The sequence below is a fragment of the Pyrenophora tritici-repentis genome, chromosome 1 (assembly GCF_003171515.1).
Source record: "Pyrenophora tritici-repentis strain M4 chromosome 1, whole genome shotgun sequence".
NCBI lineage: Eukaryota > Fungi > Ascomycota > Dothideomycetes > Pleosporales > Pleosporaceae > Pyrenophora > Pyrenophora tritici-repentis.
Genome location: NC_089390.1, coordinates 7,928,241 through 7,944,504, shown reverse-complemented (window position 1 = coordinate 7,944,504; position 16,264 = coordinate 7,928,241). Strand labels below are relative to the sequence as shown.

General features: G+C 51.5%; 6 protein-coding genes across 6 annotated transcripts; 3 read left to right on the top strand and 3 right to left on the bottom strand.

The window, feature by feature from the left end:
• Positions 1-374: 374 nt before the first annotated feature.
• On the top strand, positions 375-3,011 carry PtrM4_030540 (Kup, K+ transporter; the record flags this gene model as incomplete). Its single annotated transcript, XM_066103913.1, has 6 exons — positions 375-448; positions 515-581; positions 666-926; positions 984-1,384; positions 1,432-1,795; positions 1,845-3,011. 6 exons carry the CDS (start codon positions 375-377, stop codon positions 3,009-3,011), a joined length of 2,334 nt encoding a protein of 777 aa, XP_065966115.1.
• Positions 3,012-3,679: 668 nt separating this feature from the next.
• PtrM4_030530 (RbsK, Sugar kinase, ribokinase family) lies at positions 3,680-4,012 on the bottom strand (the record flags this gene model as incomplete). The annotated part of the gene is made up of 1 exon (XM_066103912.1): positions 3,680-4,012. The coding sequence occupies one exon, from the start codon at positions 4,010-4,012 to the stop codon at positions 3,680-3,682; it is 333 nt and encodes a 110-aa protein (XP_065966114.1).
• Positions 4,013-5,086: 1,074 nt separating this feature from the next.
• PtrM4_030520 (Indigoidine-A domain containing protein) lies at positions 5,087-6,291 on the bottom strand (the record flags this gene model as incomplete). The annotated part of the gene is made up of 3 exons (XM_001941963.2): positions 5,087-5,388; positions 5,472-6,053; positions 6,108-6,291. The coding sequence occupies 3 exons, from the start codon at positions 6,289-6,291 to the stop codon at positions 5,087-5,089; spliced, it is 1,068 nt and encodes a 355-aa protein (XP_001941998.2).
• A 226-nt stretch (positions 6,292-6,517) lies between these two features.
• PtrM4_030510 (Ribophorin-I domain containing protein) lies at positions 6,518-8,057 on the top strand (the record flags this gene model as incomplete). Its single annotated transcript, XM_001941962.2, has 2 exons — positions 6,518-6,867; positions 6,920-8,057. The coding sequence occupies 2 exons, from the start codon at positions 6,518-6,520 to the stop codon at positions 8,055-8,057; spliced, it is 1,488 nt and encodes a 495-aa protein (XP_001941997.1).
• A 2,472-nt stretch (positions 8,058-10,529) lies between these two features.
• Positions 10,530-10,904, bottom strand: PtrM4_030500 (uncharacterized protein; the record flags this gene model as incomplete). Its single annotated transcript, XM_001941960.1, has 1 exon — positions 10,530-10,904. The coding sequence occupies one exon, from the start codon at positions 10,902-10,904 to the stop codon at positions 10,530-10,532; it is 375 nt and encodes a 124-aa protein (XP_001941995.1).
• Positions 10,905-11,459: 555 nt separating this feature from the next.
• PtrM4_030490 (uncharacterized protein) lies at positions 11,460-11,564 on the top strand (the record flags this gene model as incomplete). The annotated part of the gene is made up of 1 exon (XM_066103911.1): positions 11,460-11,564. One exon carries the CDS (start codon positions 11,460-11,462, stop codon positions 11,562-11,564), a length of 105 nt encoding a protein of 34 aa, XP_065966113.1.
• Between the last annotated feature and the right edge of the window lie 4,700 nt (positions 11,565-16,264).

Here is a 16,264-nt window from a genome sequence, read left to right as displayed (position 1 = left end):
CCGCCTGACACGTCTATTGGGTACTTACCCACTGTCCAGTATTTTACGGCACCCAGGTGCTTGCATGTGATAATCCTTGTGCGCTCACTCCCGGTTGCCATGTGTGTCTAAATAAATCCCGCAACTGCACGCCCCTGGCTAAACAAAGGCTCAGCTAACTACACGTGGGTAGAGAATGGCCTTCTCACGATAAGCACTAGACGGGTGCAGCCAACCAAAGATTTGCGCCGGCTACTGGTCAGGTCTGTTTACCAGATGTAATTGTCACAGCACACCATGCACCGCTTCGGGCAGAGATAACAAGGGCATGTATAAGTCGCTCGCTGAGCCAGTTGTGAACAAATCCATAGTACAGACTGCACCACCTACCTGGCATGGAGACTTCAATACAGTTTGCAGATGCAGACGCGCATCCAATACAGCTGCATCCCTCTTCGATTGGTGGTGTGTACCCTTTACGATCGCGGTCGCGCACGCGGCCGCCCAAGAGGTCGTCGGTCGAGGCGAAGATCAGCGAGCTGGAAGAGGCGGAAGACGAGGATGCGGGTCTGAGGGACGAGCGCGATTTCAAGCGCAGCCAGGTATGTTGCGCATAGTTGAGGGGTTTTTGTTTTGTTTTCTCAGTTCCACAACACTAAGTAGTCCACTGACAAATTGAATCGCAGGCATTTAGTCTGGGGCAGATCTTTGTCCTAGCCTACCAGTCCATCGGTGTCATCTACGGCGATATTGGCACTTCTCCGCTCTATGTATTTTCTTCTACGTTCACGGTAGCCCCTAGCCATGCTGATCTACTGGGCGCCTTGTCACTTGTCTTGTGGTCCATTACCTTGATGGTTACTATCAAGTACGTCTTGGTTATTCTGCACGCCGACAATGACGGCGAAGGTGGTACTTTTAGTACCTACTCACTGCTTTCTAAATATGTACGCCGCTCCAGTTCTACAATCACACGTGGTTGGCTTGCTCATCACTATGCATAGGCGAACATTGCCAATCGAGACCCTCGCGAAGCCACCCTTGTACGCATGCAGCGGCATAAAACTGAGGACTTGGGTCGCTCCACGAGGGGCATTCGATCTGCGATAGAAAAGTCAAAGTTCTTTCGTGGCTTGCTGCAGGTCATTGGTGTGCTATCTGTTTCCATGGTTATGGCCGATGGTGTCTTGACGCCAGCCCAGTCAGTGCTTGGTGCTGTTCAGGGTCTGAACGTTGTCAAGCCCGACATTGAAAAGTCGACTATCATCGGAGTGACATGCGCGATTCTGATCCTGCTATTTGTAGTACAGCCGTTTGGTATCACAAAGTTGACGGTTGTTTTTTCACCAATTGTTATCGTGTGGCTAGCTTTGAACGCTGGATTTGGTATCTACAACCTTTCAAAGTAAGTTCCCTATAATATTTCCAAAATACACTAGCTGACTAGTATAGTTACGATTATAAGATTCTTAAGGCGTTCAATCCCTATTATGCTTTCGACTATCTGATCCGCAACAAATACCATGGTTGGAGGAGTCTGGGGGGTATCCTTCTCGCCTTTACAGGTGTTGAGGCCCTCTTTGCCGATATTGGTGCTTTCAGTCGCCGCGCTGTGCAGATTAGCTGGCTTGGATACGCATATCCGTGTCTACTACTCGCCTATAGTGGTCAGGCTGCATACATCAGTGTTCATCCAGCGGCCTACGCCAATCCCTTCTACAACTGCGTTCCTCATGGCTGGCTCATCTTCTCGCTCGTCGTCGCCATTGCCGCCGCTATTGTGGCGTCACAAGCCATGATTACAGCAACCTTCCAGGTATGTTGCTTCAGTTTAGCTGCTAAATACACCAGCTGATCACTTATAGCTTCTGTCTCAAATCATGAAGCTCTCGTATTTCCCGCAGATCAAGGTCATTCACACTTCTACTACATACCACGGCCAGCTTTACATCCCCAGCATCAACTGGCTGCTCATGATCGGCACCGTACTCGTGGCTTCTATCTACAACAACACAACGTCACTGGGTAACGCATATGGCGTCTGCGTCATGTTTGTCACCTTCTTTGACACATGCATGGTCACCTTGGTAGCAATATTAGTCTGGCAAATCAAGCCCTACTTTGTACTGCTCCCCTGGCTCATCATCGCCTGTCTCGACGGTGCATACCTCTCTTCTGCTTTGATCAAAGTACCCGACGGCGCCTGGTTCACTATTCTCCTCGCCTGTCTCCTCGGCTCCATCTTCATCCTCTGGCGCTTCGGCAAAGAGCAACAATGGAGCGCCGAGGCTAGTGACCGCTTCCCAACCACCCATTTTGTCAAGACCCTACCCGACGGCCGCCTCACCCTCACCGAAAAATACGACTCTAAGCCCATCGGCACAATGGAAGGTTTCGGCATCTTCTTCGACAAAGCCGGCGAAACAACACCAATCGTCTTCTCCCAGTTCATCCGCAAACTCGTCACTGTTCCCGAGGTAATCGTCTTCTTCCACTTGCGGCCCCTCGAGGTCCCCTTTGTGGAACCAGAAAACCGATACTCGGTCTCCCGTCTCGCAGTCCCCCATTGTTACCGCCTTGTCGTCCGCCACGGCTACATGGACGAAGTCATAACGCCAGATTTGGCGTCGCTGATCTACGATAAAATTCATAACCACATCATTTCTCGCGCGCTTGATTGCGGAGGCGAAGCTGAGAAGGAATCATCTGCTCCTGACGCCGCCACTACTTCCATCGACACTAAAATCCCTATCCTAATGACTACAGCAACTCCTGGCACATGTACTCCCCACTCCCGCACCTCGACCTCAACAACATCCTCGCGCCTGGAAAAGCTCGAGCGAGCTTTCAACCGCGAGGTCCTGTATATCATTGGCAAAGAGCAGATGAAAGTAAAGCCAGGATCCAGCTTGATCAGAATGATGTTCTTGGAGGCATTTTTCTTCTTGAGGGAGAACAGTAGGGCCAAGATTGCTAGTTTGAGTGTTAGCATGGACAAGGTTATTGAAGTAGGGTTTGTCAAGGATGTGTAAGGGCTGAGTATGTTTGGCTCAAGGGCTCCTTAAACCAATTTTCTTATTCTGTTTCGTTGTGCTGATCGGGGGGTTGAAGTACAAAAGTGGTGTGTAAGTTCTATTGAGAGCGCATAATAGGGCTCATTTTACGACACTTATTTATCTACACCTATACTTTAGGCTATTTCAAAGGACGTACATAAATATTCATGGGGCTCTGACACTTAGTCTGTACTTTGTTTATGATATTGTATCCGCCTACGTAGTTTCTCCCACCTAGTATCAAAACATCACAACATTATGTTTTCTCCAATCTATGCCTCTTCCGCATACGACCATAGGACATCGACAATAGCGCTTCCCGTTCGCTCAGCGGTACTCAAGCGGTGTACCGGCGGACTAGTAGTCAGGTGGGTGACCACTGGCGAATCCCCGCTGTTGTATGTTTTTGATTTTTTTGTCTGTCTATTATCTATGTAGCTCTTTAAATTATGACTTTTTTTGCTACAGTAGGCTAACGTAAACACATTCCTAGTTACTTTTTTGTGAATGCCCACACAACCACAGCTATATAAAACATAATATTCAGTAGTGACAGTGTACGTAAGCCCTGCTATCGTATCTCTATCAAGTGTATTTGGCGTACGTACCCTGTGCATATTAGTGTGTGAAGTATTTCATGTCACCTAGGCGACGACAGTTCTGAGTCCCTTCAGCCCCGGACTGACTGCTTCCCTCGACCTTAAACTAAGACTCGCTGCTCTCTGTGCAAAAGCAACCACATCCTGTATCCTCCTGCCCTGACTTAGAGTATGTGCCAGCGCACCACAAAACGTATCGCCAATGCCATTGACACTGATGACTTCCTCAGGTTGCAGCACCTTCTCTACTGGAAACAGTCTCACATATAACCCACCCACGCCGCTTTCCGCATCCCCATTCATGTTCCTCGCCAGCACAAACTGTCTCTCTGTGTCATCCTGCAACGCGGGATCGTTGAACGGGAGAAGACGTGTCATCAATACGCCCTTGGGACCGAGTTTGGTCAGTATAGTAGGGAAGAAGGGGAGGAGTTTGATGGCTTGTTGAGGGGGTACCGCGGTCAACGACGTCGGAACCGACGGTTAGGGCGAGGGGGACGCGGAGGCCGGTGGTCGGGATACCGAGGGCGTCGATGATGGTGAACCAGCTGGGCGTTGTGGAGAAGAAGTTTTTTTCCTCGGCATAGGTATGTAGGGCGGTGAGTTCGTGGATATTGGGTGTTGTTATGTGTGCGAGGGGGTGGGGGTAGACAGATGGACTGGGAGCTGTAGTGCTGGCGGGGGGGGAAGATACGAAGGGCTTTTGCGGTGGAGACGGGCTCGAAAATTGTGGTGGTGTTCTTCTGGCGGGCGGATTGGAGCCAGATATGTAGGGCGGATGAGGACCAGTTTGCGTCTGCGACGAATACTTTAGGGCGGTGGAATGTGCTGTTGTTGAAAATGAGATTGGCGAGGTGGCTAGTAGTGGTATCGGGGATTGTTTCTAGGATTGACATGTCTGCCATTGCGAGTGCGAGGTCTTTGTTCGTGTTGTTAATGGCAACGTATTGCGCGGTTCGAGAGGGGCCAGGGAGCGTCTCGATGCCAGATACGGACATGCCTTCCTCTTGGAGCTGAGCGATTGCTGCACGGCCGCTTAGATCGTCTCCGACGGCGCTGTGAAGACGCACAGATGAGCCGAGTAGGTGTGCGGCTTTGGCAATGTTATGTGCAACGCCTCCAAGAGTTTGCGTGATTACTGCTGGGTTGGACGTATGCGGCAGTGGATCGGTGTTGCTAGCAGAAGCAGACAAGGGGGCATAGTCACACGAAAAGTCAACTGCAAGGGCGCCTGCTACCACAATATCGGCATGTTGTTTGGTCTCAGACGCAGGCGTAAAATTAGTAGCGGGAGTAGAAGGAAGAGGTTCAGAGGGCGATAGAGATGCATTACGTAACCGGTCTTCGGCTGTAGCCGCAGGACTGGACTGAAGGGGAGTGAATGAAAAGGCAGTTTGTCTAATATACTTACATCAGTGCCAGTTCTACTATCAAGCAACAAGAGTGGCTGGCTCACCCTTGGGCGTCTTCCTGCTTCGCTTCTAGGATTGCAAGCTCTCGTGCTATAATGGTTGCCCGTTTGACGTTTGATTCTATGAGTCCTCGGTTGGCGGGGATGCTCTTGCCATTGGTGAGCTCTTTGATCTTAGCTAGGACAAAGGGCGTGATATCTTTGCCGGAGATGTGGGAGGCATCAGCTTGTCGTAAGGCATCTGCGATAATCACATCCATTTCTTCCTTGGGTATAGCAAACTCGGTTGGAATTGGATTGGCGAAGAGTAGGCCGGAGGTGATTTGTAGTGTGTGCTGAGCATCTGTAGAGCGTTAGAAGTTAGCTCCTTCAAGCAGATTGGAGTCTTGGATCAGATTGAATTCTTCAACTAGACTGAAGACTTACAGATGATAGCAGCAGCTTCAATCTCGTCCGCGATGGTAGTCGGACTCCTGACGCCACTGTCACGCGACCAAAAAGCAGGAAAGTCCACATTTCCCGGACGTCCGTCGGCAAAAGTGCTGATACCAACTCCCTCGGTCTCAAGATACTCTATAGTTTTGGGGATATCGAGGAAGCTCTTGCACCCTGCCGCCACCACTGCTACTGCGGTGCGAGATAACTCAGTAAGGTCGCATGAGATGTCCATGGTTGACTCTGCTCCGCGATGGACGCCACCAAGACCACCGGTGCCGAAAATTTTGATTCCAGCCAGATGGGCTAGCAGCATGGTACCGGAGACGGTGGTGCCTCCATTGAAGGACTTGTCGGTCAATCGCATGCCGCACACGTAGCCAAGGTCACGTCTGGAAAGCTTCAGGGTAGTGGATTGACCAGCGGCAGAAGCCAGTCTTATGAGCTCTTCTGGGTCCATGCCTACACGTGCTACACCATCCAAGACGCCAATGGTGGCCGGAATACCACCATTGGCTCGGACTACGCTCTCGAGAAGGGATGCGAGGGCTACGTTCTCGGGATAGGGGAAGCCTGTGGGACGATTATATATGCGTTCCCTTTAGGGATTGGGCTGTGCATGCCTACCATGCGTGTAGATGGTCGTCTCCAGCGCGACAACGGGCTTCTTCGAATGCAGAGCTTCGCGCACCTCTTCCGAGACGCGGAAGAAGCCATTGTTGGTTAGATGACGCCTCCCCAAAGACGTCGCTATGGCAGCAGACGCCGTAGGAATGCGCGGTCTTCCAGTTGATTTTGCTAGCAGTCTCATGTTAATATGCGCGAGTGACGTTTGTAGTGCAGCCGTGGAGGGGCTGAAGCTTGAGCTGTGGACGCACAGACGCACAGACGCGGAGGTGCCAGCAACTCCGAAGAGAACACGACGCAATTGACAGCCGTGTACTCAGCAATCGACCTTCACACTCACCCAGGCCATTCTCGTCGTCTCGTCCAACACCGACCTCTTACATGACTGGATAGCTTGGCTGCTATTCACAATGAGGTCCTTCTCCCTCGTAAGCTGCATAGCAGCACTATCAAGTCTCGGGTGCGCCGAACTGAACCTCTCGCAACCGCTGCTATCCAAGCAAGTGCTCCCCACCACTTTCACGCCGCCCCAGGTGTTCAAGAATACCAATCTGGTCCGGACCACCAATTTGGACAAGGCGTATCCGCGCGAAACCATCAATGTCATAATCGAGAACATTGATACCAAGCCGCAGTCGGAATACTATCTGCCTTTTGACTCGAGCCTGCTGGCCAAGGTTGGAGGTCTGGAAGTGAGGGATAAGAAGGCAGTCGACAAGGGCATCTTCAAGGTCGAAGTTGTTGGCTTTGATGCAGAAAGGTAGGCTTCAATGGTGCAATTGGGGCAAGCCCGTCTGACATGTCATGTCCAGCTCTGTTGAATACTACAAGATTCATCTCCCCGAAGCGCTTGCACCCAAGGCCCAACGGACCATCAGCATCTCCTACTCCATCCTCTCGGCACTCCAGCCAGTTCCCGCGACAATTGCACAGACGGACAAGCAGTACCTGCAGTACACCTTCAGCGCATACACCCCCTCGGCCTACGTGACCGAGAAGCAGCGAACCAAGGTCAAGTTTCCCAACACCGATATCCCGGACTACACGACCCTTCCCGCCGAGCTCAATGAAGAGCAAAAGGCCGACCCCCAGAAACAGGGTTCAACCTTCACATACGGCCTCTACAATAACGTGCCCGCCGGCGCCCAGCAGCCCGTGAGCGTGCGCTACGACTTTACCAAACCCGTTACTCATGCCACACTTTTGGAGCGCGACATTGAAGTCTCGCACTGGGGCGGCAACTTGGCCTCTGAAGAGCGGTACTGGCTCGTGAACCAGGGTGCAGGCCTCAAAAATCACTTCTCGCGCGTCGAGTGGCAGAGACAAAGCTACCTGAACCCACCCACGTCTGCGCTCAAGGGCCTGGTCATGCCACTTGCCCCCGGCGCAGTAGATCCATACTTTACCGACGACATTGGCAATGTTTCGACATCCAAGTTCCGTCCTGGCAGCAAGGAAGCTCTGTTGGAACTGAAGCCCCGATATCCCATCTTTGGAACCTGGAAGTACAGCTTCCGCGTGGGCTGGAACGCCGACTTGTCCTCTTACCTCCGCAAGCTCGCAACTGGCGAGACATATGTGCTCAAAGTACCCTTCCTCGAGGGCCCCCGCTCTGGAGAAGGCATCTCATACGCTCGCGTCAACCTACGCGTTATCCTCCCCGAGGGCGCAAAGAATGTCAAATTCTCCACCACAGTCCCAATCGTGAGCAATGAGACGACGCTTCACAAGACCTTCATGGACACTCTTGGCCGCACTACCTTGACCTTGACGGCCATCAACTTGGTAGACGAGTTCAGAGACCGCGACTTGATCGTGACGTACGATTACCCCTGGACGGCGGGATACAGGAAGCCGGTTGTGATCACGCTAGGCATGTTCGCCGTCTTCGCTGCTACGTGGGTTTTGGGAAGTATCGACATGAGCATTGGGAAGAAGAAGGTTGCGTAGAAAAGGACGGAAAGAGAGGAGAAAGGAAGTGTATGACTAGGCTAGTGAGGTTATCGAGACGAACAAAAGTTTCTTGTAACCGTGACTGGGTTTCCTTTGGCGCTCTGGAAAGAAGACTATCTTGCATCCAATATAGTGGTGTTTTACCCGTAATGTAAGAAACAATGAACATCTGATTTTTTTTATCTTACATCCTCGCATGCAGAATCTAGGGTATCACGCATGGTAGTGGTTTCTACCTACAGGAGTGCTCCGTCTCTCTCCTCTCTAGCTCTTTTGAGTTCTAGCAACACGCCAATCGCCTATCCTCAAATGTAAAATGGAAGCCATAGGTAGAATGAAAGCACCTCCCAACTCTCCTAGTGACCTAGAAAGGATCACCCCTCCCCTTGACACGATGCACATGGCGACAAACAACCCTAACACCCTCCTCGCATCCCGCCCTTCTCACCTCACTCTTCACACACTGGGCTATCCTCTCCGCAATCGCTACACTACGATGTGTACCAGCGTGACAACAAACACTTAGACAGACCTCCATGCCCCCACCTTCCCCTCGCCTTCCCCGTCCCCTCCTTTCTCCAAACGCCAACAACGTCTCCACCGCCTCCCTCGCCGCTTTCCGCGCTGCAGGATCTTGCATCACAACATCTTGTATCAGAGGCGAGATACCAGAGTATGTGGCGCAGAGGGAGGGGTTGGGCGGTTGCATGGTGCGAGCGTCGATGGTATAGAGGTGTGGGATGGGCGGTGTGCGGGCTGGGACTTGGGAGGCAAGAAGAGTTGAGATGGATATTTCACTACTAGGGCTAGGCAGGACAGAGGTACCGTAGGTTATTATATAGACGGTTGGGTAGGTGGGGAGGGGGGATTGGTTCAGGAAAGGGGGACGAGTGGAGAGGGAGGGGTAGAGGGGCTGGGAGGAGGTGGTGGCGGTATAGTGGTGGGAACGATGGGCGTCGTATTCGTAGGTGTTGTAGGAGGATGTGGTTGTGTAGTCATTTCTGTAGTCTTGTTTATACATTTCTTCGTCGTAGCGGCGTGATGACGAGAAGTGAGGTGGTGGTGTTGGACGGACCGGAGGGCGGTATGGGGGTTCTTTGTAGGTATCTCTTTCTCTTTGACGGTCTCGCTCCCGTTCTTGATCCCTTTGCCAAATTCTATCTCTGTCTCTATCACACTCTCTTTCTCGTTCTCGCCCCTTTTGCCGTACTCGTTCCTTCTCTTGCTCCCGCTCCTCAGCTGCTATGCGCGCCGTTCGACTGGCACTTTGGTGCAGCGCGGCAGGTGGGAGGTCAAAGTGAACGCGTCGTTCCGCCGTTTTCTTGAGGCTGCTCTTGCGAGGGGGAAGTGATGTTTCGCGTTCACGTTCGGACTGTTGTTTTGTCTGTGGTTGCTGCGTCTGTACTGGTCTTACGTGCCTCCAAGACGGCGTTTGTACAGGCCGGTAACACGTGGCTTGAGTTGAATATGGTGCTTTGTAGTGAGAGCTCTGGCGTTGTTGGGGTTCGGTATGGTAGGGCCTGAGCATGTACGTTGTATCGTATGAGCGCGCTGTCAGGTGGTGAGGATAAGGTAGAGGGTCGAGGTATGTGGAGTGACGGGGACGCTGTGGATGAGGTGTAGGAGCAGGTGCATAGGTGTAGCGGTACATGGTTGCTACTTCCTCATTCTCATTTTCTCTCCGTCTTTTCTCACATTATTCTATCCCTATTTGCGGGACTCGTTGTGCATACGCTTGCAGGCACTTGATAAAGTGCAGATATCGATGTAGTGCAGTGTATCTACTGAAAGATTCATATTTTCTTCGCATAACTTCATGGTCGCACGGTGATTGTGAGCAAGCCGATAGGCAGTCAAGGCTTCTAGAGTCACTGTTGTACAAGAGGACATGGCGCCGTTGCATCCGTACACGGCCATATGTTGGACGTGGATCGTGCATGTTGAGGCTAACAAAGCAAAAGCTAGGTTGATATTCTAGGCAGATGCAGAAGATCCAGAGGAGTAAAAAGAAGAGTTGACAGCATTGAGGGAACGAGGTAATTGTGTTAGGGTAGTGACGACTGGTGAGACGGGGCAAGTGGCATGGTGAAGCTGAAGAGAACAACAAAACCTTTCCACAGCAAGAGCGCTCTCTTGTTCAGAAATCGTCTTCTGTATCGATAACTTTGCCTTTGTTTTATTGCGCACCCGTGCAAGCATCGCTAGTGGTTGGTAGCCTAGGTGAGTCGTTGATTTCACGTGAGTTGCTGACTAGCATTGATGAATTTCTACCTATTCACTGAGTCTCAACGTGCTGACTAAGTTCGGGTACCGGATGTTCTTGAATATCATGTCCATGGCGATAACAGAATTCATACATGACAACATCACCTGAGCTCAGTCATGTCTTCCGACGCGCGTCGCAATGGACCGTCTCCGGATCTTCGTCAAACTCGCAGCTGCAAGACATATTGCATGCCATAGTATGAGTCAACAATACGACTTGATCGCAGTTATGCCTCCGAGGTATGAACCGGGTCGTGATCTTCGTCCGTCTTCTCGGTTGCGTTGGGCGTCAATCAAGCAATACATAGGTTTGATGGCTTTCCATGGCATGATGGCTTTTACTAGCATGCGTTTCGTGGCTCTCGATAGCTTGACAATGTCTTCCGTGCCTTGTTCGCGAGTGTCCGAGAGCACTGTATGCGACATGGCAATTGGGCCGAAAGCGAGAGCGGATCCGTTGAGGCCTTCGGTACGTTGGGCAGCTAAATCCGTGCCACTTTCTCTGCCGGTACATGAAGTCGCTGACCGCTTCATAGACTCTTCAGCCCCCTGTTCACGCAGGCGGTCCACATGGTCCATTCTTAGGCACGGGCGAGCAGTTGTCCCTGTTGCTCTAGCTCGTTGGAACTCGGTGCGAGCGCCTTGGTGGAGTCAACGTCTAATGCCCGTCATCACGATAGCCCCACAAACACGCCGCGCGCCTCTGCAGTTCCCACAATTTTGGCGTCTCACTCTCTGTGGGGACTGCACAGTTGTTGGCATTTGACACACAGGTATCTTGTGGGTCAAGGAGCCGACGACCAGCCATGATCTGACATTGAAGGACCGATGATGAAGCCAGCCTCCTGTATCCCCAGTCCGAGAAGGGCATGCCGGGCTCGCGGACTTGAGGTGCGGACATGAGCGAACACCTGGACCAGTGGTTGGGAAATCAGATAACGCAACAATAGACAAGGACATGTTTGATAGACACGACCCAGACGTGGTACATGTCTTGCCCTCGGAATAAGCCCGACTCGTTGCCGGAAGAACCGAACTTTGACCGTTCGGCAGGAATTTCGATGCTGCCTTGGCCTCTATTGCGACAGCTGCAAGAAAATGGTGACTGGAATCCGGTGTTTCAAGCGAATAGCCATGGCGAAGGTCAAAGATGCCAAGGCTGAACACGACGCAGATGTAGAGGCGCGGTTGAGGATCGGAACCGCATCCAAAATTGGAAATGCACCAAAGGACGCGTAGAGAACACGTTGCGGGCTTGGACAACCGCATCCACCCGCACACAACAAGATACGTTTCAACATAGGGATCAGCCGTGGCGCCACGGATACCATGCCAAGCGACGCATGCCCCAGCCGCTCCCCAACATGGACGGTAAAAGCTACTCCAAAAAGGTTCCAGAAATATCTCCTACTTGGGTGCGATGTCATGCACGCGGGCAGTCACAGATAAGATATCGGAGACAAAAGGGCCTTTGGTGCTGCAGGTCAATACACACGGTACACACTTGCATCTAGGCTGAGACCAAGGTTAGAAAAGGTGGATTATGCGCATCTTGCATGTTGCAAAGCAATGTGCCGTTGTGGGGCCCAACATCTACCACCACAATCTCGGCTGCAGCTGCAGCCTACCCTGCGGGAAGTGCCTCTAGCCGATGCGACGCCTGTCTGATCGGTGAGGGACCAAACGTTCGATTGGCGAAGATGGGGGTAAAACCAAAGGCACAGCACAGGTTTTTCATGTTGTTTTTTTGTGGCCAAGGTTGTGACTGCACACGATACATGGTGGAAAGGGCAAAGGGCGGGGATGCACGGCCTAGATGGCGGGCTGATGAGGTCGTCTGGCTGGCGGTGACGACTCCGATGGTTCGTACGCCTCATTTCCGTGGTAATATCCAAGTCGATGCATTTACCCTCTGTTTCGGTCATGAGCGCGTCAGGACGTCGCTACATGTTGTATATCGCTATTGCTATCGAAGGTCAGTGCAGACTGCAGCTGTCAATAAAACATGGTCATGTGGGGTGCATAGGGCTGCGGCGTCCCGCACTGATCTCACCAACAGTTCTCAGACGTGATTTCATATACACGATGACTTTCAGGGCCGTGAGTCGTTACAGTAAGTACAGTATTATCCGAGGAAGAAGATCAGGGTAGTTGGTCAACGGCCGAGGGTCTTCGCTATGTTGAACATGGTTGCTATTGCATCTCTACAGCTCGTATATTCGCGAACATAGCCAAAAGCAAACGAGCCAAGGACGGGTTCGATGAGTCGATGACGCTTTCGTTTCCAACATGTATGTACAGTGGCCCTGCGTGACGGCGGCTGCATCGACAATCGATAAATCAAGCGTCGCGATGTCCAACGAGTTACATTGTCAGCTTGCATCGCATTGCGACATCAGCGATGATCCCAAAAGGGACAGTTATGACACAGATATTGATCTACACACCGTGTCCGAAGGTTTGAAGTTGCCGAAGCAAAGCGAGCGCCGCAACCTTATCCCGGTACGCAAGACGGAGATCAGCAACTCGGAGACTTGTCCGCATCCTCTGTCCTTGCAGGCTTTTTTTTTGGGTCTCCCAAGGCGACGGACGCGAATCGTCGCTGCCTAACGTCCGCCTTACCATACCCTGGGCCTTCGGAATCGAGGCGCGGTACATGCCATGGCATTGCCGCGAGAGAGATGCGAAGGGGCATGAAATCGAATACGATGTGAAACAGGGTCCAACCGGTTTCAATCCCCATCCAGGCTCTTTGTTCCGTGATGAAATTAGCAATGATCGCTAGGCGAACCCCCGTGGGCAGAGATTTGGAGGTGAGCAGGTTGTTGGAGACGCAGGTCCCTGCCCTATGCAGATACGCGACCCCAAAAGCCCCCCCAAAAAGATCGACACACGGACACCAACTCCACGACATGGTTGCAGTCGGAAGAATACAGGCGGGTGGATTTGCAACGCTCAAAAACTCTAATTTGATGCTTTCATGTAGGGCCAGGTTAGTTGCAAATCAGCACATTACGCAGCATACTTAGTTATGTATAGTGCCAGAGACGTCGGCATTTGCCTTGGCAGCTTTTTCCTTCACCGCCGTCCGCTTGTGGTGTCAGTTTCCGCTCTGCGTCCACCGACGTCCCGAGGTTAGACGCGACGTCAGACTCGCGTCTAAGTAAGCGATGGAACAGCCCTTGCAAGATAGCTTCAGGGTCCAAACTATGTATTCACCGGACCGGCACCCTCCGTTGATAGTACCGGCGAAAGACCGGCCGACCGAAGGCGTCAGGAACCAGTTGGCTTTGAACAACCGAATCTGACTTTCACCCATGCAAGATCTTCATGCCCAGCTGAGCACTAGTGCGGGTTTGGCTACCGCTTCTGGCAAGTCACCGTCGCTGCGTTTACGAGACGGACCCAAGGTTACGCTTTACTAGGCGCCGGTATACCGCATGTCTCGGCCGTCATATATGCGGTGTGTGTGTGAAGCTTGTAAAACTATCATGCACCAATTTGCTAATACAATGAACAATCTGCCCAAGGAAACCATTCTGGCCAAATTTTCTTGCACCGCCGGAATTCCCTCCGAGATTGTATGTGAGATTATCGCGCCATGTCATGTACAGACCTGAAGTTGGGTCTCGGACATGTCAAGTAAGAGGCACATGACCAAACGATTGCGACAAGGGTCTACCGGTAACAATCAAATCTGACGGCCGTAAGCCTCGCCGTGTTTTGCTTTTTTCTGCACTTTCCAGCCAAAAAAACATCTTGCACGTGGTCAAGCAAGGTTAATTGCGCACATTAGCATAGCCACAATCTGTCTCTCTCTCTCGTGCAGAAAGAGGCGCTTAAACCGAAGAAAAAAGGAACAAGATCAAAGCAACATGGATGGATAAGATGAAAGGGCATTTTTGCTTTGGTCACTAACAAGTACTGTTCCTACCATGCAGGTTTTGATGTTGCGCATTACCGTAATGTCTGTCCTGCAATAGAGGGGTGCCTAGTCTACCGATCATGAACTTGTGGTTTCATATTAGACTAACCATAAGATATCCCTTCAAGCCACAAACGCCCCTACAGAAGCCCTGTTCTTTGCTTCTTTTGATAGCAAGGAAAGACTACTGATAGTGCATAGCGCATGTTGCGGCAATTGTCAGTGTCGGTCGTCAGTGTCGGTCTTCAGTAGTTGTTCGTGACTCTGACTTGCAGATCTCGCTATACGATATACGAGAAATCCTTCCGTGAACTGAGTCAAGTCAAGATATCGGAAACTTATTCCTGGCCTATAGCAAAACAGCCACGTATAGATTGAACGAACAACTCAAATATCTAAATAAAAACGGCACCAGCCGACTTATCTTGCAGCTGCTGTTATTGCCACCAATTGTGGCGTCGAATGGACATAACTCTCGGGAAGTATACAACAATACCGTAGTCTGTGTAATTCCAAACCCCAAAAAGTTACAACCTATATCCCGTCTTCTTTTTTTTTTCACCGATGGGATGAGTAATTATCCGCCCCGTCAACCCACATGTCGATTTTGCAGCCAAAACGCTTCACTCGCACATCCCACCACAGCCGAACAGAACACACAGCAACCGTGCAGCCGGGGGGCCTAGTTAGAAACCGCGACGCCAGACCTGCCTCCCCGCGTCCTCCATCCCCCCATCCCCCATGCTCTCCGCGCATCCGCGCATCCGCCCAAACCCGGGTTGCACGTCCTTTCGCACGAGCGTTCAACGGCTCGAGGCGATCGATGGCTAGAGAAAGCCGCGTCGCTCTCTCTCCCTCTCCCTCTCCACGATACGGGGATCACGGATAGATTGAGTTCCATTATCTCGGCCGCAGCCTGTTCATTATGAACACGAGAGTATTTGGAAACACGCCACTGTACGGTAAGCATAGAATGTTATTGTTAAAGCGCGTGAGTGAGTATTAGCCAGGGTTTGAAGCCGAGAATATGGCCGCTTTCGGAGGAGGTTTGTGAGGGACAGGGACAGGGCAATACTAAGCAACGACGCGCAGCAAGGGTAAAACTTGTTAACCGCTATAAGGGTGTTTGTTGCGAGAAATATCGGGCGGTTTGGAGGGCAAGACCGATGCATGCAAAGGATGCCACATGCAGGATTACAAGTGAGTGAGGGGACGGACCTGGAACGAAAAAACAATTCCAAATGGTGGCGTCGGCTTAGCTCATGATTGGTGTTGGCGAAAGGGGACGGGATGCTTTTTTTGGATGCCGGCGTTTATGTTAGTGTTAGATGCAAGTGTGGGTGAACGAACGAACGAACGGGTCTTTGCGTGTGGTGGTAGAAAAGAAACGTTGTCATTCATCGGTAGACTGTAGGACTGTAGGGTAACTAAAAGCAAGGGTTGTAGCGAGCAAGACTTTGTGCATGACAAGAACAAGGGAACGGTTTTCTTCGCGAGCGGCCAATTGCGAAGGCGTGTGTACACCCACGAGTCGCAATATAGTAAAGGATGTGCGAGACTATCTTTTCGTCGTGGGTTGTGCAAGTGCAAAGGCTCAAGCATAGAGAAAGACGTGACGATAGGAGCTACCTAAATAGGACTAGAGAGACCCCGCCGTGGCTGGACTTGAGGTAAAAGCCAGGAAAATGAACGACTCGCGACTCACTCTCTATGCACATGACAGCGATACACACCAAGCCGGTCGAATAAACCAGGCTTGCAGCCAATCAGCCAGCCCAGCCCCCAAACCCACATACACGCGCCTTATTAGTTTGATCGGTGAGAACGCATGTTGTTCCCAAAGAGCAGTAGGCATCATCATGTAGCCGTCAACGCACCATTATGCCTATGACAATGCCCTGTTCTTGCAAAACAAGTGCCAAAACGAATGAAAAGAACAACAAGGATGAGGAGAGATGGCTATTCAACTTTGCAGGTTTCCGACCCAGGCTAAGCAACGAATTGAAACCACATG